Below are 27,372 nucleotides of genomic sequence, written 5' to 3' on the forward strand. Positions count from 1 at the left end.
TGCTGCAGCCGAGTGAATTCCAAACGGGCAACTGTGGTAAATAAACAGTCCTTTGTGCGTTAATGCACGTAAGTCTCTTCGATGTCTCAACCAACTCCCGCGTCATATAGGCAGACGTCAAGTCCAGTTTTGTGAACGACTTCCCACTGGCTAGCATCGCAAACAAGTCATCAGCCTTCGGTAAAGGAAACCCTGTCAATCGTAGCCTTGTAGTCTCCACAGATTCGGACAGTGCCATCACTTTTCAGCACTGGAACAATGGGGCTGGCCCATTCATTAAATTCGACCGGTGATATGATCCCTTCAAGCTGGAGCCTGTCCAGTTCAATTTCGACCTTCTCCCTCATTATATACGGCACTGCTCGAGCTTTCTTGCATCTGAGTCCACATGGATCTGCACCTTGGCTCCCGTGAAGTTGCCGATACCCGGTTCGAACAGCGAGGGGAACTTGCTCATTACTTGGGCACATGCATCTTCCTCCAACGACAACGCCTTTATGTCGTTCCAGTCGCATCTGATTTTCTCCAACCAGCTCCTGCCGAGCAGCGTTGGGCCATTGCCTGGAACCGCACCGTTATACGACACATTAATTTGTGCACTGCCAATCACCTTTATCAGTTCTTTGGTATATTTGTGCAGCTTGGCGTTAACAGGGCTCAGCCTGGGCCTCACAGTCTTAGTATCCCACAGCTTATTAAATACTCTCTCGTTCATGATCGATTGACTCGCCCCTGTATCCAGTTCCATCGATACCGGTATCCTGTTAAACTTCACATCATTCAAAATTGGTTTACTCTTGGTTATGAAAGAGTACAGTCCATACACTTCCTCCTCTGGCATCTCGGATTGCATATCCAGATCCGTGCTAGTCTGACTCTCATCCTCCATGTGATGAGCAAGCGAGTTGCGACACATCTGCGGACACTTGTGCTGGAGATGCCCCACTCTCAGACAGTCTTTGCAACTATATTGCTTAAATCGGCACTGCTGGTGCCGATGATTTCCCCCACAACACCAACACGGAGGAGTCGGATACATTCCCGCTGGCGGAATTTGGGCAGTCACAGGTTTTGCAAACGCAGCCGGATAGGCCCTGCCATGTGCTGCTCTGCCGAACGCTGAATCAATTCCATTTACAGTACTTGCATTTACAGTTCGGTTCTTCACCGATATTTGCTTTAAACTCCTGTCCATCATCATACACGATGGAGTGACCTGGATGGCCCTTTTAAAATCCAACTCCTCCACCGCCAGAAGTTTGCGCAGGATCACCTCGTGGTTGATACCGATAACAAAGAAGTCCCGCAGCATGTCTGCCAACACTGTCCCGAACTTGTACGGTCCCGCTAGACATCTCAGGTCGGCAACGAATTCCGCTGCGCTCTGGCCCTCCGATCAAACGTCTGTATAAAACCTGTATCTCGAGATGATGATGCCGTCGTCTGGCTTGAGGTGCTCCCTTATCAAGTACACAACTCCTCGTACGTTTTCTCGTTGGATCACTCGGCATGAGTAGATTCTTTATCAGACCGTAGATCTTGGAACCGCAGACAGTGAGGAACACAGCCCGGCGCCGATCTGCATCGTCGACCCCCTTCATTTTGTTGGCCACGAAGTACTGGTTCAAAGGGCTCACAAAGTCTGCTCAATCTTCTCCCTCCACGCAACGCTCTAAAAATCCAATTGTGCTCATTTTGCAAACAAAGGTTCTTGTATTCTCGTCACCAAATGTTATGTATGTAATAAAGGTACAAACTTAGTACTGTTTAGCTAAGCAAGGCACAACCTTGGTTCTGCTTTATTACGGCCCAAAGTGCTTGACTCACAAAATGGCTGGCCTTTTATACCAGAGCAGCACCATGTGCGTGCTGCTCAGTGGCCTCCAACAATGACACCATCTGGTGGCTACAAACAGCATGTACATACATGACAAAAACATTGCATCACAAGGGAGGAAAATTGCTGGGTGTGATGTATAATGGTGTTGGGCAACATGACGACTATGTGTATGCTCCCCACTTTCCTTCCCTACCCTCCCAACGACCCTGACTTTGTCACTGGGGCATAGTTCCATGACTGGCAACCATCTTCCCTTACATCTTCCAGTAGTCATTATTTACACATGATCCTTAAAAGTGAGCTCAGGAAATGGAGACTTCAGCCTTGAGGGAGTTGTGGTTACAAAATTTTTAAATGGGGAACACGCCTCCAACCCGCTGCGTATGCACCCGTTGTTATTTTGACGGAGACTGGTTTCTTGTCGTGAGAGTGTCTCACCGTGGGGAGGTGGGACTCTTCATTAACATATTTAAATCTGGCTCCCACTGTGCAATTGGGAGCTGGATGTAAATTTAATAGCTGCTGCGCGGGTTTCCCAGGGCAGCGAAATGGAGGCAGGAGCTGCCGACTCCAGAAGGTAAGTGCCTTTTACAGCACTCCTTGTGGGCCAAGAGGATCAGGTATGCTTCCCCCTGGTCCCTCAAGGAAGCCTTCAGCCTCTCTTCTGTCGATCGAGGCTGCTCTTCCCAACCCCTCCCCCCGCCAACCCCGCGCTATCAACGACCTCCCCCCACGCTCTGATGTCTCACTCCCTCCCTCCCTACGACAAGCCTCGATTTCTCACTCCCATCACCCTCCTCCTGATTTATGGGGACGGTCCCCAAGGGTTCCCGGCTACGGCCTTCTGCCACGGCTTTTCCCGCTCAGCAGCCAGCCAGCCGGTCAACTTGCCTGGAAGAAAAAAATTATAATGAGGTCCTGCCATTAAATGCAGCAGGATGTCCGCGCTCTCGGCCTTGCAGGGTTTTCCATGCACTACCGTGCTCCCCTGCACCCTCTCCACAAATATCAGGGCCATTATCTTAGATCTTGTTATGTTTCGAATAACTCCACAAGACTGAGTACTGTAAGCTTAAACTGACGTGACCTTCATCTCTTTAATAAAACTCCAGAGTGCCAAAGCAGCATGGCAGACAACCTTTTATACTCGCTCACATGAGGTGTGCAGGTGACCCTTGGGCCCTCTGGTGGCAAGTCTTACATAGTTATAATGTTTACATGCATAACAGATCCATTGTTGGGGGGGGGGGGGGGGGGGCGGGCAAAGGGGAGGATCAGAAAATTCTGAGAAAAATACCGACCCTCCCAAAGATCATAATAGTCTAGTAGATGTGCGCGGGTTTATAGACAGTTGTTGAGGCTCTCTCCTGTGTTACTGAATTGGAAGGCATCAGCTTTGCGGTCTTATAGTACAATGCAAAATGAGGTAGATAAGAGGTCACAGAGGTCACCACATAGAGTAATCATCATGAACTTGTTATTATTAATACACCCAGGGGAGGAAAGGACCATTTCAAGAGTCAATAGCTTACAATTTTATGTTTAGTATTATTAATGTTTAAACCACTGTTTCTCAGAAATTATACATCCTCAAGTGGATTGCTCCATATGACAATTTGTTAGCAGGGTTATCAGGCACAGGGGGCACATTCCAGTTCACTGCTGCTAGTTTCTCCACCATAGAGATTTATGCAGTATACATTCCCACAAATGTGACTGTATTGCTCCCAGTAGGTTAGGGCTAATGTAACAATGTACAATGGGGTAGATTTTACAAATTAGTGCTCCTGGCGCACAGAGCGTAAAATTAATGGATGGATTATCCTGGTAGTCTGACCTCCATACCTAAATCCCCTTACTGCTTCCCCATGAACTGAAGCTCTGGGCTTAGAGTGCTAAACTAGCCCAACACATGAATATTATTTTATCTTGGGCTTGACCACATTTCCTGAGAGCTTTATTCCTGTAAGCAGTTTGTGAAGATTCTGGTTTTGTAAATTTGCACCTCAACCAATTGATATTTATTTGTGCCCTTGGTGTTACTTACAAATTGTTCCTCATTGCCAAAGGCCTCCTCTGCTGAGCAGCCACATCGCTGGAACTATTTTAATGATGGGATTCAGCAGGGGGGGGGGAATAAAGTGCATTGCGTTCACTGGCTCAGTTGATGAGTGAATTGGCCAGTGTGGTATTCAACCACACAGGCCTCCTCCTGAGGTTCCCACCAGAAGCCAGTCTTCAGCCAATTCAGTTCACTCCACGTGACATCAAGAAACGGCTGCGCGCACTGAATACAACACAGGCTATGAGCCCAGACAACATCCCCGCTGTTGTGCTGAAGCCTTGTGCTCCAGAATGAGTCGCACCTCTAGCCAAGCTGTTCTGGTACAGCTACAACTCTGGCATCTATCTGACAATGTGGAAAACTGCTCATGTATGTTATGTCCACAAAAAGCAGGACAAATCCAATCCGGCCAATTAGCACCCCATCTAGTCTACTCTCAATCATCAGCAAAGTGATGGAAGGTGTCGTCAACAGTCCTATCAAGCGGTATTTACTCACCAATAACCTGCTCACCGATGCCCAGTTTGACTCCACCAGAGCTACTCAGTTCCAGATCTCATTACAGCCTTGGTCCAAACCTATTTTCTATATTTCTATTACTACTAGGGGAATCAAGGGGTATGGTGAGAAAGCAGGAATGGGGTACTGAAGTTGCATGTTCAGCCATGAACTCATTGAATGGCGGTGCAGGCTAGAAGGGCCGAATGGCCTACTCCTGCACCTATTTTCTATGTTTCTATGTTTCTAAGAGTGTTGAATTCCAGAGGTGAGGTGAGCGTGACTGCTCTTGACATCAAGGCAGCAATTGACCGAGTGTGGCATCAAGGAACAATAGTAAAACTGAAGTCAATGGGAATCGGGGGGAAACTCTCCACTGGCTGGAGACATACCTAGCACAAAGGCAGATGATTGTGGTGGTTGGAGGTCAATCACCACAGCCCCAGGACATCGCTGCAGGAGTTCCTCAGGACAGTGTCCTCGGCCCAACCATCTTCAGCTGCTTCATCAATGACCATCCCACCATCATAAGGTCAATAGTGGGGATGTTTACTGATGACTGCACAGTGTTCAGTGCTATTTGAAACTCCTCAGATAATGGAGCAGTCCATGCCCGCAGGCAGCAAGAGCTGAAAAACATTCAGGCTTGGGCTGATAAATGGCAAGTAACATTCGCGCCACACAAGTGCCAGGCAATGACTATCTCCAACAAGCGAGAGTCTAACCACCGCCCCTTGACATTCAAAGGCATTACTATCACCGATTCCCCCACCATCAACATCCTGGGAGTCACCATTGACCAGAAACATAACTGGACCAGCCACATAAATACTGTGGCAACAAGAGCATGTCAGAGGTTGGGTATTCTGCAGCAAGTGTCTCACCTCCTGACTCCCCAAAGCCTTTCCACCATCTCATCATCATAGGCAGTCCCTCGGAATCGAGGAGGACTTGCTTCCACTCTTGTGGATTAATTCTCTGGTTGGCAACCAGTAACTAATGGGATGTCGCAGGGATCAGTACTGGGATCCCAACTATTTACAATCTATATTAACGACTTGGAAGAAGGGACTGAGTGTAACGTAGCCAAGCTTGCTGATGGGAGGAAAAGCAATGTGTGAGGAGGACACAAAAAATCTACAAAAGGACATAGACAGGCTAAGTGAGTGGGCAAAAATTTGGCAGATGGAGTATAATGTTGGAAAGTGTGAGGTCATAAACTTAGGCAGAAAAAAATCAAAGAGCAAGTTATTATTTAAATGGAGAAAGATTGCAAAGTGCCACAGTACAGCGGGACCTGGGGGTACTTGTGCATGAAACACAAAAGGATAGTATGCAGGTACAGCAAGTGATCAGGAAGGCTAATGGTATCTTGGCCTTTATTGCAAAGGGGATGGTGTATAAAAGCAGGGAAGTCTTACTACAGCTATATAAAAGGTATTGGAGAGGCCACACCTGGAATACTGCGTGCAGTTTTGGTTTCCAAATTTACAAAAGGACATACTTGTTTTGGAGGCAGTTCAGAGAAGATTCACTAGGTTGATTCTGGGGTTGAGTGGGTTGATTTATGAGGAAAGGTTGAGTAGGTTGGGCCTCTATTCATTGGAACTCAGAAGAATGAGAGATGATCTTATTGAAACGTATAAGATTATGGGGTGGGCTTGACAAGGTGGATGCAGAGAGGATGTTTCCACTGATAGGAGAGACTAGAACTAGAGGGCATGATCTTAGAATAAGGGGCTGCATAAAACAGGGATTAGAAGAAATGTCTTCTCTCAGAGGGTTGTAAATCTGTGGAATTCACTGCCTCGGAGAGCTGTGGAAGCTGGGACATTGAATAAATTTAAGACAGAAATAGACAGTTTCTTAAACGATAAGGGGATAAGGGGTTATGGGGAGCGGGCGGGGAAGTGGAGTTGAGTCCATGATCAGATCAGCCATGATCTTATTGAATGGCGGAGCAGGCTCGAGGGGCCATATGGCCTACTTCTGTTCCTATTTCTTATGTTTTTATGTTCTTAACATGAGTTCTTAGGTGGCTGAACAATTCAGTACGAGATAGTCGTTGAGGGAAGGGGTGGGTGGGACTGTTTTGCCGCCCGCTCTTTCCGCTCCCTGCACTTGATTTCTGCATGCTCTCGGCGATGAGACTCGAGGAGCTCAGCGCCCTCCCGGATGCACTTCCTCCACTTAGGGCGGTCTCTGGCCAGGGACTCCCAGGTGTCAGTGGGGATGTTGCACTTTTTCAGGGTAACTTTGAGGGTGTCCTTGTAACATTTCCTCTGCCCACCTTTGGCTCGTTTGCCGTGAAGGAGTTCAGAGTAGAGCGCTTGCTTTGGGAGTCTTGCGTCAGGCATGCGAACAATGTGGCCTGCCCAGCGGAGCTGATTAAGTGTGGTCAGTGCTTCAGTGCTGGGAATGTTGGCCTGGCCGAGGACGCTGATGTTGGTGCGTCTGTCCTCCAACGTGATTTATAGGATCTGTGGCGACATCGTTGGTAGTGTCTCTCCAGCAACTTGAGGTGTCTGCTGTACATGGTCCATCTCTCTGAGCCATACAGGGGGTGGCTATTACTACAGTCCAGTAGATCATGAGCTTAGTGGCAGTTTTGAGGGCCTGGTCTTCAAACACTCTTTTCCTCAGGCGGCCGAAGGCTGCACTGGCGCACATTGAATCTCGTCGTCAATGCCTGCTCTTGTGATAAGAGGCTCCCGAGTTATGGGAAATGGTCCACGTTGTCCAGGGCCGCGCCATGGATCTTGATGACTGGGGGCGGGGCAGTGCTGTGCGGCGAGGATAGGCTGGTGGAGGACTTTTGTCTCACTGATATTTAGTGTAAGGACCATGCTTTCGTACGCCTCAGTAAAAACGTCGACTATGTCCTGGAGTTCAGCCTCTGTATGTGCGCAGACGCAGGAGTTGTCCGCGTACTGTAGCCCGATTGGACCTGGCCTGGAGACGGCGAAGGTTGAACAGGTTCCCACTGGTTCTGTAGTTTAGTTCCACCATCTACAAGGCAGAAGTCAGGAGTGTGATGGAATACTCTCCACTTGCCTGGATAAGTGCAGCTCCAGCAACACTCAAGAATCTTGACACCATCAAGCAGCCTGCTTGATTGGCACCCATCCACCACCTTCAACTTTCACTCCCTCTATCACTGGCGCACCATGGCTGCAGTGTGTACCATCGACAAGATGCACTGCAGCAACTCGCCGAGGCTTCTTCGGCAGCACCTCCCAAACCCGCGACATCTACCACCTAGAAGCTATGGCAATGAATGGACCCAATGCACACACATCTCCCCAGCCTGTGAGGAAACACAGATTGATCTAGGAAACAAAAACATGCACACACCCATATCTTTTGTACCCAACCAGATGTGCTTCCCACCAACTAATACACTGTTAAATGTCAATAATCCCCTTACTGCCCTCATTATTTGCTTTTATTATCACCTTCTGAATATTTCACACATTAGCCCAGATTTTTCACTGGTGATAGCCCCACCATTATTCTCAATCACTATTATTGAGTAAATTGGAGAGCAACTTTTGGAGTCCATACTAGTGCAGTTAAATGCAGAAATCTAGACGTTGCTATCCAAGTTACTCTGTTCTGCCAAAGGCTACATCGTAACAGTATCTCGCAAAAAAACTCGGCATTGAAATCAATGGAAGGGCGTGAAGTTGCTGTACTTACCAACTAGTTAGCCACTAAATATGTCAGAAAAAGTTAGGGTTAGGGCTGGTGCATTCAGGTGTAAGTGAATTTTTAACGCTGTGATCAATTAGAATTACTGCCAAACAACCTCTCTGGCCCTGAAAATTTAATTTTACAAGTGTGGAGTCTCATTCCTTCACAAGTTAATTAGTGCTGGAGGAGATTTTCTTTTTAATGTAATTTTCTTTTACTTTTTCTAACTGTCTCTTTTATATCTCTCTTTCGTAATCTCATCTTTATTTCCCAATCTTTATTTTGCTTTCTGTACATGATTTACATCTAATTTATAATTCCTTGTCTGTACTTCCTGGTTTAGATTCTGTGTGTCTCAGTGAAGATTCTTCAATCTGATTGGTTGAAGAGCCACGTTGTTTCTTGTCAAAAGTCCGTGAAAATTCTCTGGGCAGCTGTCAGCGTGGTGAACAGTGAGCGCCATTCCTTCTCCGCTGACTGCAAAATCCGGGCCAATGTTTCAGCCCATCGGGCTAGGAATTACATCATTTATCACACTATGGAGTGCAGGTACATACTGAATATGCCTGGACAATGACAGGCAACAAATTTCATACCTGGTGAATGACAGGTAACACATTTCGTACCTGGGCTAATGGCAGGCACAGAATGTCACACATGAAGCAATATCATGCATGGGATTTTACATCTGGAACAATGGCTGAAACAGCATAAAGGGCAGAAAAGGTACAAAAGGATTAATTGGCTAAACATCTAATTATCAAAAATCCAATTAACTGCATCTAACTAATCACCAGCAGTTTAATCATCTTGCCATTTTTCTTTGTATACAAATAGAATTTGCAAACCTCAGCGAGAATAAAATGGAGAGGAACAGCGTGGCTTGCTTGAATCAGATGATAGCTGCATCAAATGTTCATCAGCCCACAATCGGCCTGCAGTGAATAGCCCTGCTCTAAACTTGCACATAAAGAATTTCCACCTGGGCACAGTGCCAGAACAATTGGCACCTGTGGAATTATATGCCAGTGAGAGGCAGTGCTGAAAGCAACAAAGAGAATTGAGGGCAGGAGAAAGGTAAAGAGATCAAAGTAAGATCAGGAGATGAATCTCAGATGCATCCCTCAGCGGGTAATTTTTGACTTTGTGGGAGTGTAAAATGAGCGTTAGCAAATCAACAGCCCATTTTACATCTCTCCCCACTTTTATTTTTATTGAAGTAATTGGAAATAAAAATCAGGGAGATATAAAGCAGGCTCCCAATTCACCATCATGCCCATTTCATATTATCGCACAAAGCTAAATGATTCCTTTAATGTTTTGTGGTCAATTCAGAGTAATATGGGTCTGTAAGTTGCCCCAGAGCATTGTAATTTTGCATATAAGTAGTGAATAAAAGTAAGTGGCAGCAGAAAATGCATAGCCGAGCACCACTGAAGCATCACCCCAGTTCGGTCTTCCTACCTAAGGGAGGTTGCAGCATTTCACCACTTCGCTCGCAGCTCCCAATTGTTTGAATGTCAGACGAATCCACCATTCTCCAGAAGTCATTTTTATTGTCGCTTCCATCCAGCCGTAACCGCAGCCTCACCCCAGTGACACCCACAACACTGGCAATGCACATTGATGTGGAATTTCGAGGATCCTTTGCTTCGAGTTTCATTCCGATCTTAAAGTCGTTGATGAGTTGAGTACAAGACTGAAACCAATAACAGGAGCATACTGTGAAAATAACCCAAAGGAAAGAGAGCAACACATGGTTCAGCAGCCTCTTTTTAAAGATAAGTTGCTCAAAAGAGTTAAGGTTAACGCTCAACACTCCTGTCACATATTCCGCACCTTTTTCTGCTCACATCCCCACTGTCTTTGTAACCTTGCTCCACATCCTACCTTAACCACGAGGAAAGACGAGTGACTTATTCCCAGGCTTCTCTCACTGCTGTTCGAAACAAATTGTTGGAAGGTGCAAAAAAAATTGTTGTGGCTTATCTCATCCTCCCAATTAGAAAAAGAAACACTTGAATTGAATAGCAACTAATGACATTGTCATGCGCTTAACACAATGATAGGTATAACCTATCAGGAAAGGATGAACAGGCTGGGTCTCTTTACTCTTGAAAAGAGAAAGCAGAGGGGTGATTTAATAGAGGTCTTTAAAATTATGAAAGGTTTTGAAAGAGTAGATAGAAAGAGGGGCCGAAGCTCGGTAGCGCCCTGTTAAAGGGGAAGGAAAGCTGCGAACTCTGCAATGGGGCGAGGGCCCAACTATTTCTCTACGGGGAGCCAGGTGCCATGGTAGCAGCCTGGCACAGAAACAGAGTGCCAGGCTGCAACATGGCAGGACACGAGTTGCACAAGGCAAGGCTGTGACCGGTAAGTCGGCCATGGAAAAAGAAATGTGCGACGCGCATTCTCTTTAATTTTTGCAGTAGGCAAATGACGCGAATTTCTCTCCCAGGTTGTTCCCACTTGTGAGGAAAAGCAAAACTAGTGGGCATCGATATAAGCTAGTTACCAAGAAATCAAATAGGGAATTCAGAAGAAACCTCTTTACTCAGAATGCTGAGAATGTAGAACTCGCTACCACGAGGAAGGATGGGAAAAGACTTGAGTGGAGCATAAATGCTGGCATGGACTGGTTGGGCTGAATGGCCTGTTTCTGTGCTGTATATCCTATGAAATGCTTTAGGCGTGCAATGACTGTTGTTAAGCAAGCAACTTAACAGCAAGCAACACCCACAAAAGGCAATGATATAAATGGCCAATCAATGTGTGGGTGTTGGTGTAGAGAGGGTTGTTGGGCAGGACACCAAGAGACACCCTGTTTACCTTGAGTAGTGAATTGAGATCTTTAGTGTTCATCTTTTTCTTCCCTTCGGGGAAGTGATTTGCAAGCACTTTTTAAAAATGGTGCACGGGTAATATCCAGAGGGCATAAAACTCAGCAATAAAATCAGGCCTATCTCCTATCAGAAAGTTTGAAAGTATTTTTAAGCATTACTTAGTTTGGAAGAGTGGGAATTCCATGTACTGAACGTACTTACCCTCCACCTCACAAACACACAATCCACATAAGAACTACGAAGAGAATGAATCATATTCTGTAATAGAGGACGAGACCGGGGAATTAGTAATGGGGAACATGGAGACGGCAGAAACTCTGAATAAATATTTTGTATCAGTCTTTATGGTAGAGGACACTAACAATATCCCAACAGTGGATAGTCAAGGGGCTATAGCGGGGGGGGGGTGGGGGGGGGGGGGGCGGGGAAGAGGAACTTAACACAATCACAATCACTAAGGAGGTGGTACTCAGTAAGGTAATGGGACTAAAGACGGATAAATCCCCTGGATCTGATGGCTTGCATTCTAGGGTCTTGAGAAGTAGCGCAGGGATTGTGGATGTATTGGTTGTAATTTACCAAAATTCCCTGGATTCTGGGGAGGTCCCAACAGATTGGAAAACTGCAAATGTAACGCCCCCATTTAAAAAAGGAGGCAGACAAAAAAGCAGGAAACTATAGACAGTTAGTCTAACATCTGTGGTTGGGAAAATGTTGGAGTCCATTATTAAAGATGCAGTAGCAGGACATTTGGAAAAGCAAAATTTGGTCAGGCAGAGTCAGCATGGGTTTGTGAAGGGGAAGTCATGTTTTATAAATTTGCTGGAGTTTTTGAGGATGTAACGAACAGGATGGATAAAGGGGAACCAGTGAATGTGGTGCATTTGGACTTCCAGAAGGCATTTGACAAGGTGCCACATAAAAAGTTACTGCACAAGGTAAAAGTTCATGGGGTTGGGGGGAATATATTAGCATGGATAGAGGATTGGCTAACTAACAGAGAACAGAGAGTCGGGATAAATGCTTCATTCTCAGATTGGCAACCAGTAACTAGTGGAGTGTCGCAGGGATCAGTGCTGGGACCCCAACTATTTTTAATCTATATTAACGACTTGGAAGAAGGGACTGAGTGTAACGTAGCCAAGTTTGCTAATGATACAAAGATGGGAGGCAAAGCAATGTGTGAGGATACACAAACAATCTGCAAAAGGACATAGACAGGCTAAGTTTGTGAGATGGAGTATAATGTTGGAAAGTGTGAGGTCATGCACTTTGGTAGAAAAAAAATCAAAGAGCAAGTTATTATTTAAATGGAGAAAGATTGCCAAGTGCCGCAGGACAGCAGGACCTGGGGATAATTGTGCATGAAACACAAAAGGATAGTATGCAGGTACAGCAAGTGATCAGGAAGGCCAATGGTATTCTTGGCCTTTATTGCAAAGGGCATGGAGTATAAAAGCAGGGAAGTCTTACTACAGCTATATAAGGTATTGGTGAGGCCACACCTGGAATACTGCGTGCAGTTTTGGTTTCCATATTTACGAAAGGATATACTTGCTTTGGAGGCAGTTCAGAGAAGGTTCACTAGGTTGACTCCGGGGATGAGGGGTTGACATATGAGAAAAGTTGAGTAGGTTGGGCCTCTACTCATTGGAATTCAGAAGAATGAGAGGTGATCTTATCGAAATGCATAAGATTATGAGGGGGCTTGACCAGGTGGATGCAGAGAGGATATTTCCACTGATGGGGAGACTAGAACTAGAGGGCATGATCTTAGAATAAGGGGCCGCCCATTTAAAACAGAGATGAGGAGAAATTTCTTCTCTCAGAGAGCTGTGGAAGCTGGGACATTGAATAAATTTAAAACAGAAATAGACAGTTTCTTACATGATAAGAGGATAAGGGGTTATGGGGAGCGGGCGGGGAAGTGGAGCTGAGTCCATGATCAGATCAGCCATGATCTTATTGAATGGAGGAGCAGGCTCGAGGGGCCATTTGGCCTAGTCCTGTTCCTATTTCTTATGTTCTTATTTTCTTATGTTCTAAATCCTTCACGTTTCATGGAATTGATGTGAAGGGATGGATATGTTTGTTAAATAAGTTATTTGTGACATATGCATTGGGCTATATATACTCAGTGTGTAAAGTTAATATAAGAATTACTTTGCTAAATTGTCATTAGTTTATAAAGGAAATTCAACATTGTTAAATAAATATTTTTTCCTGTAAAGAGGCATCAACTCCTTTGAATAGTTATATGGAAATAAATGCCCACTGTTTTGTAAACACACACCATGTTAACTTAATTCATATGAAGAAGTATCTTCACATTGCTTGAATATGGTATCATTACAGTGCATATTGTACTTTCCTTCTCATAATGGTGGCATCTTCCCTTACTAAAATCTCCTATTTTTCAATAATTTTATTCTCCATTTATACTTCCCTCTTGGGAACTTTCTGCTCACCTCATTGTCATATTTCTGCTGTCGACAGGAACGGTAGGATAGTTAGGCTGTAAATTAATGGAATAGCTATTATCTATGACATTCTGTGATTAGCTAAGAGCGCACATGGGTCCAGGGTGTCTGGTTGTGGATAACTGAGCACTACGTTCTCATTTTTCAATCTGATAGCACTTACAATATCTTAAACTGTAATTGAAAGCCATATTTACTCCTGTACTGGCGCACATATAATTGAGTAAAAATATCACAATGAAAGTGATTCTTATTTTTAAAAAGGTCTCATTAATATTTTTATTGTGCATGACAATGCAGAAAAACAAATTCAATATTACAGAAGTTCTGCTGAAAAAACCCTTTTCATGTCACTTTGGCAGAAAAAGATGGTGCACAACAATAGGGTCCACTTATGGTTTGCAATTCCAGATGACTATTGTGATCCCAGGATTCAATCTTGCAAATCCCACGTAGGGGTTTCTCTTTCAAATCCAGCGTAGGGTTCAGGATTGTGATTTGGCAAAGGAAGACATGGGTGGTGGACTTATGCAAAGTGTGATCTAACGGCAAAACCCTCTTCAACAGCAGCCTGAGTGGGCAAGCGCAGGAGCAATGGTCTGAGAAAGGATTTTGGCGTAAGCTCTTTAAGGGTACCTCCAAAAGCAGAACACCCGCAGTGACCCAAGTATAGGAGCTCCAGGAATTGATGAAAGGACATCAGGAAAAGCCGAGCATCTGAGGAAAAATATTGCTCCCCAATGTCGGGCCAATCAGAATAAATGGCACCACACCCATCAGTGCATGAGTCACAGGTGGTGGCAAGGATACTAGGAAGACACACTTAGGAACAAATGCCCTGTCCCATTTTCTGCTGTTGGATCTTTGGTATGTTTTTCTTCCTGCTAGCCACTCTCTTTTGACTGCCTTTCATGCCTGCTAGGTCTCTGTCATTTGAGACAGTGCTGTGTATGCAATTTTTACAGGGTAATATGGCCTATTTGAGTATTCCAAGCATTTGAGCACCCTTGTTCTGGCATAGGATTGACAGGCTAGAAATTGTTGGCATGTTAACAGTAGGATTTCCCCCCTCCCCCACAAAGGGGGAGGCACGAATGGGGAGTATAATTACTTAAAAACAAATTGGAGAATTTATGAGAGAGAAATTGCCACCGTTTTGGGAAGGCAACTACTATATGCACTTCAATGATATCATAGGCAGGCAACGTGATGACATTTCTTGATAGGAATGATCTTGTTTACAAACACGAGACTCACTCATATGGCATTCCACTGTTTTAATATAGACATTAACACTTTTATTTCAATTACAATTTAGTAAAAAGAATTTTCTTTAGTTTTACACAAAGAGCAATCTGTGGGAGGAAATGAAAGTCAGCAAGTAAAGGCATCACCTTCTTCAAACTAAAGTGAGCACCAACCGTTTCTATGCAAAATGATTCAACAAGCACACTTCCAACATTAACGGGTAACGACCCAACGAGGTATTTTTTCCTTCCAAATATTTCATTCTTGACGTATCAGCGCTTGTTGAAGAAATCAACCTTAGACAATAATACTGCAGTTTTAAAGGAATTTACAAAAGCAAATGTCTTCACCAGTTCAGACAATGGGAAAAACATAAGGGTAAATTTTCCGCCCCTGGCGCACAACTGCACCCACTGGGAGCATGTATTGGGAAATGGTGCCTGAGCATCCTGTGATTTTTCATCCATCACTATGAATGCACAATAAATCACAGCTGCATGTGTTCAATTTCCTAATATGTGGTTTCGTCGGGAGCAGTTCCTCATCAGGAGTTAGGATCAGAAAACTTACCCTATAGATCAAGATCCTAATATTGTAAACTAAAGAATGCCCTCCTTTACAATATGCGAGGCATGTAACTATAGCCCTGATCTATACAACACTATTCTCACAGCTCCTGTAAGAAATGCACTATGAAACAATTAAATTGGAGTTTTCCATAAATAACATGCAACCATCCCAGTCATGTGGTATCAACATGTCAATAAAAATCTAAATGAGTCTAAATAAATATAAATAAACGCTCACTGCACATTGCTGTGTTTGCAGATTGAAATCATGAATCAATATAATGTTATATTATATAAATCATTACTGTTCTGGAGACGAGATGACCAGAGGAGACTGAAAATACGATGAGATTTATTGGGTAAGACTTTTCTTTCAGGCAACTTTCTCTAGCAATGGCTACATGACCGTACGGTGCCCATTTATTTTCATTTATGGTTAGCATTACTTCACTCGCAAGTTAGTCTAATATTATTAGAGTATACTGTTACCTCCAACCAATTGAGATCAAAGCACTTGCAGCCAGACTTTCAGAATGTGCAATTGTAAAACAGAATGTACAGGCAATGGTGAGGGAAAGAAAGCCATAAATAACAATTTAAATTTTTGCTGGTAATATGTCTCGCTCTTTAGCATAATGGAGGGAAGCGTTTGCAACACTGTAACTACAATGGGTATGTGGGCATTTTATATATATACAAATTTAAAAATATTAAAGAAATATATCTGAATATAATATATACACGTGCATACACATATTGTAGTTGCAGCGTTGCAAATGCTTCCCTCCAGTATGCTAAAGGGCAAGACTATATATCTGGCCTCCAGAGCCCATTAAAAAAAATAACATGGGAAGGGGAGTGAATCTTGGGCAAAAACGCAAACTGGGTGTTAGCGAATTGGCAACCCATTCTACACCCACACCATTTTTTTTCCTGTTCTTTTCTATTGACTTCAATGGTAGTCGATCTGCAAAAATGTTTTTCAATCTACCTTTTGTTTTAGATAAATCGAGGTGAGGAGGCCATCCAGGCTGCTTGCATGGCCAGGACCCCACTATTGAAGTCCATGTGTGCCCTTGTTGAGGTCAGTACACCTGCACTCACTCAGGACACCAGCTTTCACTAATCCGTCATGTCCCCTGAGGAGCAGGAAGTCCAAATGTAGGGAATCCCCGCTCCCAGTTCCATCCCCCAAATGACATTTGCCAAGCAAGGGGGAGGTTCTGGAGCCACCTCTGCTATTTTCATGAAGGTTATGCCGGTCATCCGTCGGAGGTACGGCAGGAAACCAGTGGACCCCCGAGGAATCTTTACACCTCCGTGGACACATTGGAATTCCCTCAGGCCACATAATAAGAAATGCCACTGTCCTTCCTCTTCTCTCCCTATTCTGAGAGGTTGACACCTGACTCCAAACTTCCAAATATCACAGCTGATGATACAATACAAAGAGAGAACTTGCATTTATATAGCGCCTGTATAAAAGGACGTACCAAAAGCATTTTTCAGCCAATGGAGTACTTTTGAAGTGTAATCGCTGTTGTAATGTAGGTAACGTGGTAGCCAATTTGCACACAGCAAGCTCCCACAAACAGCAATGTGATAATGACCAGATAACTCTATTTTAGTGAAGTTGATTGAGGGATAGATATTGGCCAGGGCACAGGGGATAAATCCCCTGCTCTTCTTCCAAATAGTGCCACAGGATCTTTTACATCCACCTGAGGAGGCAGACAGTTTAACGTCTCATCCAAAAACGGCACCTCCAACAGTGCAGCACTGCATCGGTATGTTAGCTTAGATTTTGTGCTCAAGTCTCGAGAGCGGGACTTGAACCCACAGCATTCTAATTCAGAGGCGAGAGTGCTGCCACAGAGTGAAGGCTAACATGTATATGCAGTCAAAGACCTGCAATGTGGAACCACAGAGGATCCTCGCCAAATCTATGAAGCTCTCTGGCCTTGAATTGATGCTACTGAACTGACACAGAAGTGAAATTCTTCCAACACAAACTAGACCAGGCACCCATCTCACTGGTCTAATCAACTACAATTGCACTGATGCAAGGAAAGCAACTCCACCCAATGCATATCCTACAGGTGAATATCCCTTCTCCGCAGTAACAATAATGCTCAATGAGCCAAACAACCTTCTCTTGTCATTGAATGTTCTTATAAAATATTAGCTAAAATCCGGGTCCACAGACAAGATCCTATTACTTTTCAGAGACATTTACAATTTTACAATTCATTCGAACTATTACTACCACTATAAATCTGAAGCCAGATTCAAAATCTTGACAAATAATATACATGCCTCGACACTTTACATCTCCCCGACACAGAATGACTGATAACGAAAATCACAATTATAGATCCCAAATACAATTTTATTTTACAACACCCACCACTTTCATTTTTATCGCAGACTTGAGAAACAAATTACAAATCAATAAGAAAAAATAAAGAGAAATTAAATAAAGCCCTAGTTATTGTACGAAAGAGGAGATAGCACTGCCTTCTTGTTCTCCTGTTGTTTTGTGTGTGGTGTAATTTAGCTTTGCATCCCTGCACATTGACGCTACAAGCTGATCGATTGTTCCAGTCAAGTTCAGCTGGCAGAAACTCACACTTTGGGTTCCCATTCACCATGCACATGAACCCAGTCTACACCTCACACAGCTGACTCTCCATTACATAGAATGACAGAGTCTGCATCACAGAAACAGGCCATTCGGCCCCACTGTTCCTGGTCTGGGTTTATGCTCCACACAAGCCTCCTCCGAACCCTCTTCATCTAACACTATCTATATAACCTTCTATTCCTTTCTCCCTCATGTGTTTATCTAGCTTCCCCTTAAATGCATCTATGTTATTTGCCTCAACTATTTCTTGTGGTAGCGAGTTCCACATTCTGACCACTCTCGGGGTAAAAGTCAATATTTTCATTAGCATTTTTTTTACATTTTTACCTCCTCTATCACCACTTTGTTTCTTCCCCTCACCCGTCACATTGCCTCTGTTTAATTTAAGCACCAGTCACGATGGCAGCAGTCAGCTTTGCCCCACTACTACTACTTCTTTATTGAGTACATGAGCCGGGTGCAGCCAAAATCTTGGTCGAGATGGTTGTGACCATCCACTGGTCACTCCAGGGTGCTGTTTTATAACAATAAGAGCATTATATCATGTAACACACAGTGCATTATCCTGCTGCTGAGGAGTAGCTATGTTGACCTGGCCTGTTTCTATAAGGTGACAAAGTCTAATTGCTGTAAATTAGTACAAGCCTAAGGTCAATTAGAGTTTAATTACCGTTGGGTGAGGGAAGTTTGCAAATTGAAAGGCGCTTGTAAATTTTTGACTCCACTTCAGAAGAAGCCAGCGAGAAATGATTGCCGCTTTAATAAGCCACCACCATTAAAGTACCCACTCGGAGTATTAGTGGATCATCCCAACAGCTACTTGAAGGTAAATCATTGTTGGAACAGGGGGAGGCAAGGAGGAGATCTGGAGAGCTCAGGCCAAACATGTGCCCTTAAAGAAAAAGGGTGGGAATGACAATTCTAGAGCCCCCTCGGGACTTACAGGGAGGATAAAGAAAAAAAATTAAGCTTATGTCATATACCGACAGCTAAATATTGTAGAATCTCTGGAGGAATATAGAAAGTTCAGAGGTGAAATTAAAAAGGATATTAGGAATGCTAAGAGAGAGCATAAAAAATTCTTGGCAAGTAAAATCAAGGAAAACCCAAAGGTGTTCTATAAATATATTAAGAGCAAAAGGATAACTAAAGAAAGAGTCGGGCCTACTAGAGACCATGAGGGTAATTTGAGTGGAGGTGGAAGATGTTGGGAGAGTTCTTAATGAATACTTTGCATCTGTTTTCACAAAGGAAAGGGGCAATGCAGATACTGCTATCGAGGAAGAGTGTGAAATTCTGGATGAAATAAACAGAGAGAGCGGAAGTATTAAGGGGTTTAACAGCTTTGAAAGTGGATAAGTCCCCAGACCCGGATGAAATGCATCCCAAGCTGTTGAGCGAAGCAAAAGAGGAAACAGCAGAGGCCTTGACAATCATTTTCCAGTCCTCTTTGGATTCAGGCAAGGTGCCGGAGGACTGCTAATGTGGTACCCTTGTTTAAGAAGGGATAAAGGGACAGGCCGAGTAATTACAGGCCTGTCAGCCGAACCTCAGTGGTGGGAAAATTATTGGAAAAATCCTGACAGACAGGATAAATCTACATTTAGCAACAAGGATTAATTTGGGACAGTCAGTACGGATTTGTTAAGGGAAGATCGTGTTTGACTAACCTGATTGAATTTTTCGAGGAGGTAACCAGGAGGGTCGATGAGGGTAGTGCGTACGATGAAGTGTATATAGACTTTAGCAAAGCTTTTGATAAGGTCCCACATGGCAGACTGGTCCAGGGCAAAGTGGTAATTTGGATCCAAAATTGGCTTAGAGGTAGGAAGCAAAGGCTAATGGTTGATGGATGTTTTTGTGACTGGAGGGATGTTTCCAGTGGGGTTCCGCAGGGCTCAGTATCGGGTCCCTTGCTTTTTGTGGTATACATCAATGATCTAGATTTGAATATGGGGGTATGATTAAAAAGTTTGCAGATGACACTAAAATTGGCTGTGTGGTTGATAATGAGGAGGAAAGTCATGGACTGCATGAGGATATCAATCTACTCGTCAGATGGGCAGAACAGTGGCAAATGGAATTTAATTCGGTAAAGTGTGAGGTAATGCACTTGAGGAGGGCTGATATGGAAAGGGTATACACATTAAATGGTAGGCCACTTAGAAGTGTAGATGAACAAAGGGACCTTGGAGTGCATGTCCACAGATCCCTGAAAGTAGCAGGCCAGGTGGATAAGGTGGTTAAGAAGGCAGACGGAATGCTTGCCTTTATTGGCCGAGGCATAGAATACAAGAGCAGGGAGGTTATGCTTAAATTGTATAATACACTGGTTAGGCCACAGCTGGAATACTTCGTGCAGTTCTAGATGCCATATTATAGAAAGGATGTAATTGCACTGGAGAGTGTGCAGAGGAGATTTACAAGAATGCTGCCTGGAATGAAGAATCTTAGCTATGAGGATAGATTGGATAGGCTGTGTTTATTATCATTGGAGGCTCACAGGAGGCTGAGGGGAGACCTTATTGAGGTGTATGAAATTTTGAGGGGCCTGGATATAGTGAATAGCAAGGGCCTATTTCCCTTGGTGGATGGGTCAATTACGAGAGGGCATAGGTTTAAGGTGGTTGGTGGAAAGTATAGGGGGGATTTGAGGAGAAACTTCTTCACGCAGAGGGTTGGGGGGGTCTGGTACTCTCTGCCTGGAAATGTGGTGGATGCAGAAACCCTCGCCACATTTAAAAGGTGCTTGGATGGGCACTTGAAGTGCCGTAACCTGCAGGGTTAACGATCTAGAGCTGGTAAGAGGGATTAGACTGGATAACCACTTGTTGGCTGGCGTAGATACGATGGTAAGTACTTCAGGGAATCTAATAAGGCCAGAGTGGTCTCCTGGACCATTTTCGATCACCTGAATGGGTCGGAGAGGAATTTTCCCAAACTTTTTTCCCAATTTGCCTGGGTTTTTATCTGTTTTTTTGCCTCTCCCAGGAGATTGCATGGCTCCGGGTGGGGTGGAGTGTAAAATGTTGCAATACATGGGGTATCGCAGTTGTGTGGGCGGACTCGTTGGGCTGGATGCTCTTTACCTGTCTGCTATTGTACATAGCTTTATATGTAACCTTCAGGGCTGCTGACCGAGAGCCATGTGGCTCTTTGTCGGCCGGTGCGGACACAATGGGCTAAAATGGCCTCCTTCTGCGCTGTAAATTTCTATGTTTCTGTATTATTTCACTAACATTTATAATTCAGTTAGTTGCTCACAAAATCAATAACTTACTAGATTTAATTTTCTCACAAAGGGTTTCTTTATCCAAAGGGTTATCAACACTTATATCAAGTTACCGGCTCGTTTGGTGAGTTTGCTGCTACAGTTCAAAAAGGAGCTGGACAGGTTCCTTGCTGTGACACACAAAAGGTAGATGAGATATTGGATATGCACCACGCAGTCACCGCGATGTCCTGAACTTGTTTTGGTTGCTTTAAGTGGCTGGAGAGCAATATCATCAACTTTTTCCTCGAGCTCCTTTAGGGTTTTTTTACATCTGTTTTTTTTTTACCTCTCCCAGGAGATTGCATGACTAATGTTGGAGGGAACACTGGGAGTCGTGATCCTTTTGTGAGTCGTGCCCGTTTGGGACAGGCTCAATGGACCAGTGACTACACTTCAAAAGCGCTTAATTGGCTATTCCGATCCGTCTTTCCTTATGTATGTATGCTTGGAAATGCGAGAGGATGGTCTGAGGTAAGTAGTCCTGTGATTTTCTTTCCACCCCTGCCCTCTGCTCAGTGCCTCACCATGAGGTTGGGAGCTCATAGTTAGTGCAGACTATCAATATGTTACCATTCCACAGCAAGTCATGTTGGAATGTCAACACACTATACTCCCATGTCACCTATAAAATAAAACACTTTCTTTTTTATCCTTATCTATGGGAAACCATAGATAGACACATGAGGAAGAAAGGAATAGAAGGTTATGTTGGTAATGTTAAATGAAGAGGGGTGGGAGGAGGCTTCTGCGGAGCATAAACACCGTGTGGACCAGTTGGACCGAATGTCCTGTTTATGCTGTAAATTCCATCTAATTCTATGTAAATCATCTAATTAGGACTCCAAAGCGCTACCTATGCCTATCTGGTTATTGATTTCATTGCTGTTTGCGGGACTTTGCTGTGCACACATTGTAATGTCTGGAAACATGGCAGCCAATGTGACTACACTTCAAAAGAATTTAATTGGCTGCAAACTGCTTTGGGAGGTTCCCAGGTCATGAAAGGTGTTTTATAAATGCAAATTCTTCCCTTCTTTCATCTTACCTGTCCAACTATGCATTTGCTTCTCAGAAGTACATTTGATCATTATATTTGATAAGAATTAGATGATACCTATTTAACCAAATCTAAAACTTTTGGCCCTGAATTTCTCTTGATTTTATCACTATAGTCACCAACTAAAAGGGGCCAAAGTGGTCAGAAACGTGCAGGATAGTTGTTTTATTTTACCTGCTTGAAGCAACAAGGTGGCGCCATACTAGAATCTGTAGCCTTCAGGTACTCGCCCCAGTTAAAACTACCTGCGAGAAATAGAAGCCTTAGATCTGAAAGTTGTCAGTTTTAGAATGAGCGATGTAGAGACACAAGACACAGCAAATACAAAAGACAGATTCAAAAGTGGCTGCACATATCCACTGTATGCATGACATTTGAAAGGAGTGGTAACCCAAGGCATTTATCTCATTTCTTTTATTATTGATGGTATGAAATTTCTCTATTTCACTCACTTTACAGCATGGCAATACATAAACGAATGCGCAGTGATGTGATCTATCACCAACATGATTTTATCAACGTACAGTATTACCAACCACATGATGAAAATATTTTTTTTTGGCTCTGATAAAGCTCAAATATGAAATATACATTGAAAAGTTTTCACAGCGGCTTGGCACCTGACTTTACAGTCATAGGAACTCAGACTGTCCTAATTGGCCCTTTAAACTAGAGAATGCAAAGGACGGCTGTAGTCTGACCACAGATTTTTCGTTATTCATTTAGGGATATGGGCGTCGCTGGCAAGGCTGGCATTTATCGCCCATTCCCAGTTGTCCTGACAGTTAAAAGTTAACCACTTTGGTGTGGGACTGGAGGCACATATAAGTCAGGCCAGTTAAAGTTTCCCTCCCGAAAGGACATTAGTGACAATCCAACAGCTTCATGGTCGCTTGTACTGATATGAGCTTTTTATTTCCAGATTTATTTATTGATTTTGAAACGGAATTGAAATTCTCAAACTGCCATGGTGGGATCTCGTTCTCTGGATTAATAGTTCGGTAACAGAACCGCTATGCTACTGTACCTGGTAGGGTATGTACATCAGTGTCTAAACACAGATTCTCTCTGATGTCCTGACAAATAACGGTTACTTTATGATTTAATTTATCTCCATGATCGGTGAAAAACAAGAGACAGATAGAATTCAATTTAATAATCTACCTTTGATTGGTTTAAGATGTTTACATCCAGCCACTCAAAACCCAGAATTAACCCGAGGGGTAAATATTGGCAATATTAATTTAGAAAGGTTGATAAAAGGATCTCAATTGATTTAACTGGTATGAATTGCTGTTTCTTATATGACATGGTATTTCTATCAGTGTTCAAATGAGGAGCTGGACACTGATTGGAGTTAGCATTGTGTGCTTACATTGGGGCAGAGTGTGTATGGACCCAGGAAGGCATAGCAAAAGTCGGTTTTCAGCACACAATCAATGCGCATGCGCTGTAAACCGGCTTTACTGATCTGTCAAGCTGGAGCTTGATAGATCTTCCGTATCTTGGGAGCCAGGACATTTGCATGGGCGAGATTGCGGTATTTACCCTTATCTTGTCCAGCAGATGTCCTGAAAACTCTTGCGCCTGATAAAAGCAGGCGCATAGCCTACTTTTACAAGTGTAAGAGTTTTAAAACACACTTAAAACATAAAAAATAAAATGTTAAAAACACATTGTATTTTTTAAAACCTTTCCCACTACATTAAATTTATTTTAAAGCATAATTTTAAAAACTTTTTTTAAAAATTCTGATTTTTAAAAGATACATAAATAACGTTAATGTAAATTAATATTAAATATGTAGTGTCTTTTTTTATTACTGTTTTATGTTGGGGGGGGTTCTCATTCATAATAATGGGAACTCCAACTTACGAAATTCCCATTATTATGAATGAGTATATACTTTACCTGATTGGCTGTCCAGAGCTATGTGACTGCAGCTGCAGCCCTGCACACGTCCTGACGTGCAGTCAATGGAGGCCTCAGGGCCGGGAACTCGCGTGGGTGCAGCAGCTTCAGGTAAGTGCGCTTCTATTTTAAGTTTTTTACCCAATCGCCCGTGGGAAGCAGCCGGCCGGGATTTCTGGGCCACTATGTTCGATCACATTGTACAGTGCAGTAAAAAGCAGTACTCAGGATATCACTTCTGGAAGCCATAACATTGAAAGGAGGTGGTCCACCAACTGTTCTAACCAAATGGCCTACTGATTAATTAAATGATTAATTAAAATATTCTGGCACATTATTCGCTCGTAAAAATGTTACAAGTTCCTGATTAAATGGTGCACTCAGCATCGTGCATTACTAATATATTAGTGTCACACTGGAAAGTTACAGCTTGTTCAGATTTCCACCTGTCACCCCATTAAGAAACAGAAAACAGAGTGAGGCAGATTTTACAATCCGTGACACCCGATTTACAGTCACTAGTTGAATGAATCGGATTGGAAAAGTGGATCTCCAGTATTTTCAGCAGTATGTCTGGGGGCGGGGTGGAAAGCGAGGGGAGGAAGCATGGGTCTGAAACACGCTGTGGCTTTGTATTTGAATTGGGGGGGGGGTGGAGGTGGCATAAGTGACATAAGTTGCACACAATTTCCTGATGTTTCTCTACCGCCCACCCAAGTACCATAAAATGTTATCGCCGAGACATCTTCAATGCTTTCCTCCCTCTGCACCGAACAACTTCACTTCCTCAACAATTCATCATGCTCTCTGTCTTCTGAGTTCACGACCCTCCTGTCCTCCCTTAATCTCTCCCTCTATGTAAACTCTCCAACCCAAATTCATGGCCACCCCCTCGACCTTGCCATTTCTCACGGCCTCGCTACTCCCATCGTGTCAATCGCAAATAAGGCCATCTCTGACCATTTCCTAGTTTCGCTCTCCACCCACATCCCCTTTCCACCTCCCTCCCCAACTCTAATTCCTTCTGTGTCCACCCCTGGATTTACTCTCTTCCGACTCTCTAACAACTACACTTATCAACTCCCAAACTGTCCAGCCTTTGGCCCTCCATTCACCATGACATCTCTGCAGCTGTGATCTGCTCAATCACACCCTCACCACCATCTTTGATGTCCTAGTCCCTGTTAGAACAGCTCTGCCTGTTCCCCCTGGTACAGCCTTGATCTTCGCTCCCTTAAATCCAGGGGACGTAGACTTGAGCAGATGTGGCAGACAACTGGTTTAGCCATTCACTGCCAGATCTGGCTGGGCCACAAAAAGCACCATCAGGTCCTGCTCTCGTCTGCCAAAAATCGCTCATTATTCCAGAATCATTCTGGAATATAAAGATAAACCTCAGCTTCTATTCTCCCCTGCTAACTGTCTTTTTAAACCCCTCTCCCCATTCTCCACCCTCACCTCCAACAATAAGTGTGAGGAGCTCATGGACTTCTTTGTCTCTAAGATTGAGACCATCCGTTCGACCGCCTCTTCCCTTCCTTCTAAGGAAGCCCCCTGCCCGAGCCCTGACCTCACACCTTTCTCCAGTTTCTCTCTGATCTCCCCTCAAACCTTTCCGAGGTCATCCTGTCCATGAGACCGACTTCTTGCTTCCTTGACCCTATTCCCACCAAACTGCTGACCACCCAACTTCCTTTTCTGGCTCCCATGTTAGCTGACATTGTTAACGGTTCGCTCTCCTCGGGTACTGTCCCCTCTCCCTCAAAGCTGCCGTCATCACCCCTCTCCTCAAAAAAACAATCCTCGATCCTTCCGTCCTTGCAAACTACCGCCCCATCTCCAATCTCCCTTTCCTCGCCAATGTCCTTGACTGTGTTGTCCCCTCCCAAATCCGTGCCCATCTTTCCCTCAACTCCATGTTCGAATCCCTCCAATCCGGTTTCCGCACTTGCCACAGTACCGAAACGGCTATCATGAAAGTCACAAATGACAGCTTTTGTGACTGTGACAAAGGCAAACTAACCTTCCTCGTCCTTCTTGACTTGTCTTCAGCCTTTGACACGGTTGACCACTCTATCCTTCTCTAATGTCTCTCCATAGACATCCAGCTGGGTGAGACTGCATTTGTCTGGTTCCATTCTTATCTATTTAATCCTAGCCAGGGAATCACCTGCAATGGCTTCTCTTCCCGCCCCCACATCGTTACCTCTGGTGTCCCCCAAAGATCTATCCGAAAACACAGCGTCAGTTTCCACATGTACGCTGATGACATGCAGCTCTACCTCAATCCAACTTCTCTTGACTCCTCCACAGTCTCTAAATTGTCAGGCTGCTTATCCGACATCCAGTTCTGGATAAGCAGAAATGTTCGCCAAGTGAATATTGGGAAGACCAAAGCCGTTGCTTTCTGTCCCCACCACAAACTCCATTCCCTAGCTACTGACTCCATCCCTCTCCCCAACTTCTGTCTGAGGCTGAACCAGACTGTTCACAACCTTGGTGTCATATTTGCCCTTGAAATTAGCTTTCGACCACATATCCGCAGCATAACTAAGACCGCCTTTTTCCACCTCCGTAACATCACCCGTCTCCGCCCTTGCCTCAGCTCATCCGCAGCTGAAGCTTTCATCCATGCCTTTGTTATTTGACTATTCCAACACACTCCTGGCTGGCCTCCCACATTCTATGCTACATAAACTAGAGGTGATCCAAAATTCAGCTGCCCGTATCCTAACTCGCACCAAGGTCCGCTCACCCATCACCCCTGTGCTTGCTGACCTACATTGGCTTCCGGTCAAGCAATGCTTCGATTTCAAAATTCTCAACCTTATTTTCAAATCCCTGCATGGCCTCGCCCCTCCTTATCTCTAATCTTCTCCAGCCCTACAACCCCCGAGATGTCTGCGCTCCTCTAATTCTGCCCTCCAGAGCATCCCTGATTATAATCGCTCAACCACTGGTGGCTGTGCCTTCTGTTGCCTAGGCACCAAGCTCTGGAACTCCCTGCCTAAACCTTTTTGCTTCTCCACCTCTCTCTTCTCCTTCAAGATGCTCCTTAAAACCTACCTCTTTGACCAAGCTTTGGGTTACATGCGCTAATTTCCACTTATGCACCTCAGCGTCAAATTCTTTTCTCATAATACTCCTGTGAAGCACCTTGGCACCTATGTTAAGGCGCTATATAAATACAAGTTGTTGTTGTTTGTGCACGCAGGGCACTAAATCTTCTGGATGTTGAGGAATAATGGGT

The 27,372-nt window shown here is 44.1% G+C and overlaps 1 protein-coding gene across 1 annotated transcript in view; it reads right to left on the reverse strand.

The window, feature by feature from the left end:
• scml4 (Scm polycomb group protein like 4) overlaps positions 1 to 22,422 on the reverse strand; it is a 218,495-nt gene extending 196,073 nt beyond the window's left edge. Inside the window, exons 1-2 of the mRNA XM_070884244.1 lie at positions 22,386 to 22,422; positions 9,561 to 9,795 (exon numbers count right to left, since the gene is read on the reverse strand). Coding sequence (XP_070740345.1) covers positions 9,561 to 9,795; positions 22,386 to 22,412 — 262 coding nt within the window. The 5' untranslated portion in view covers positions 22,413 to 22,422. The remainder of the gene's footprint in view (positions 1 to 9,560; positions 9,796 to 22,385) is intronic.
• Between the last annotated feature and the right edge of the window lie 4,950 nt (positions 22,423 to 27,372).

The sequence above is a fragment of the Pristiophorus japonicus genome, chromosome 7, assembly GCF_044704955.1.
Source record: "Pristiophorus japonicus isolate sPriJap1 chromosome 7, sPriJap1.hap1, whole genome shotgun sequence".
NCBI classification, from domain to species: Eukaryota; Metazoa; Chordata; class Chondrichthyes; family Pristiophoridae; genus Pristiophorus; species Pristiophorus japonicus.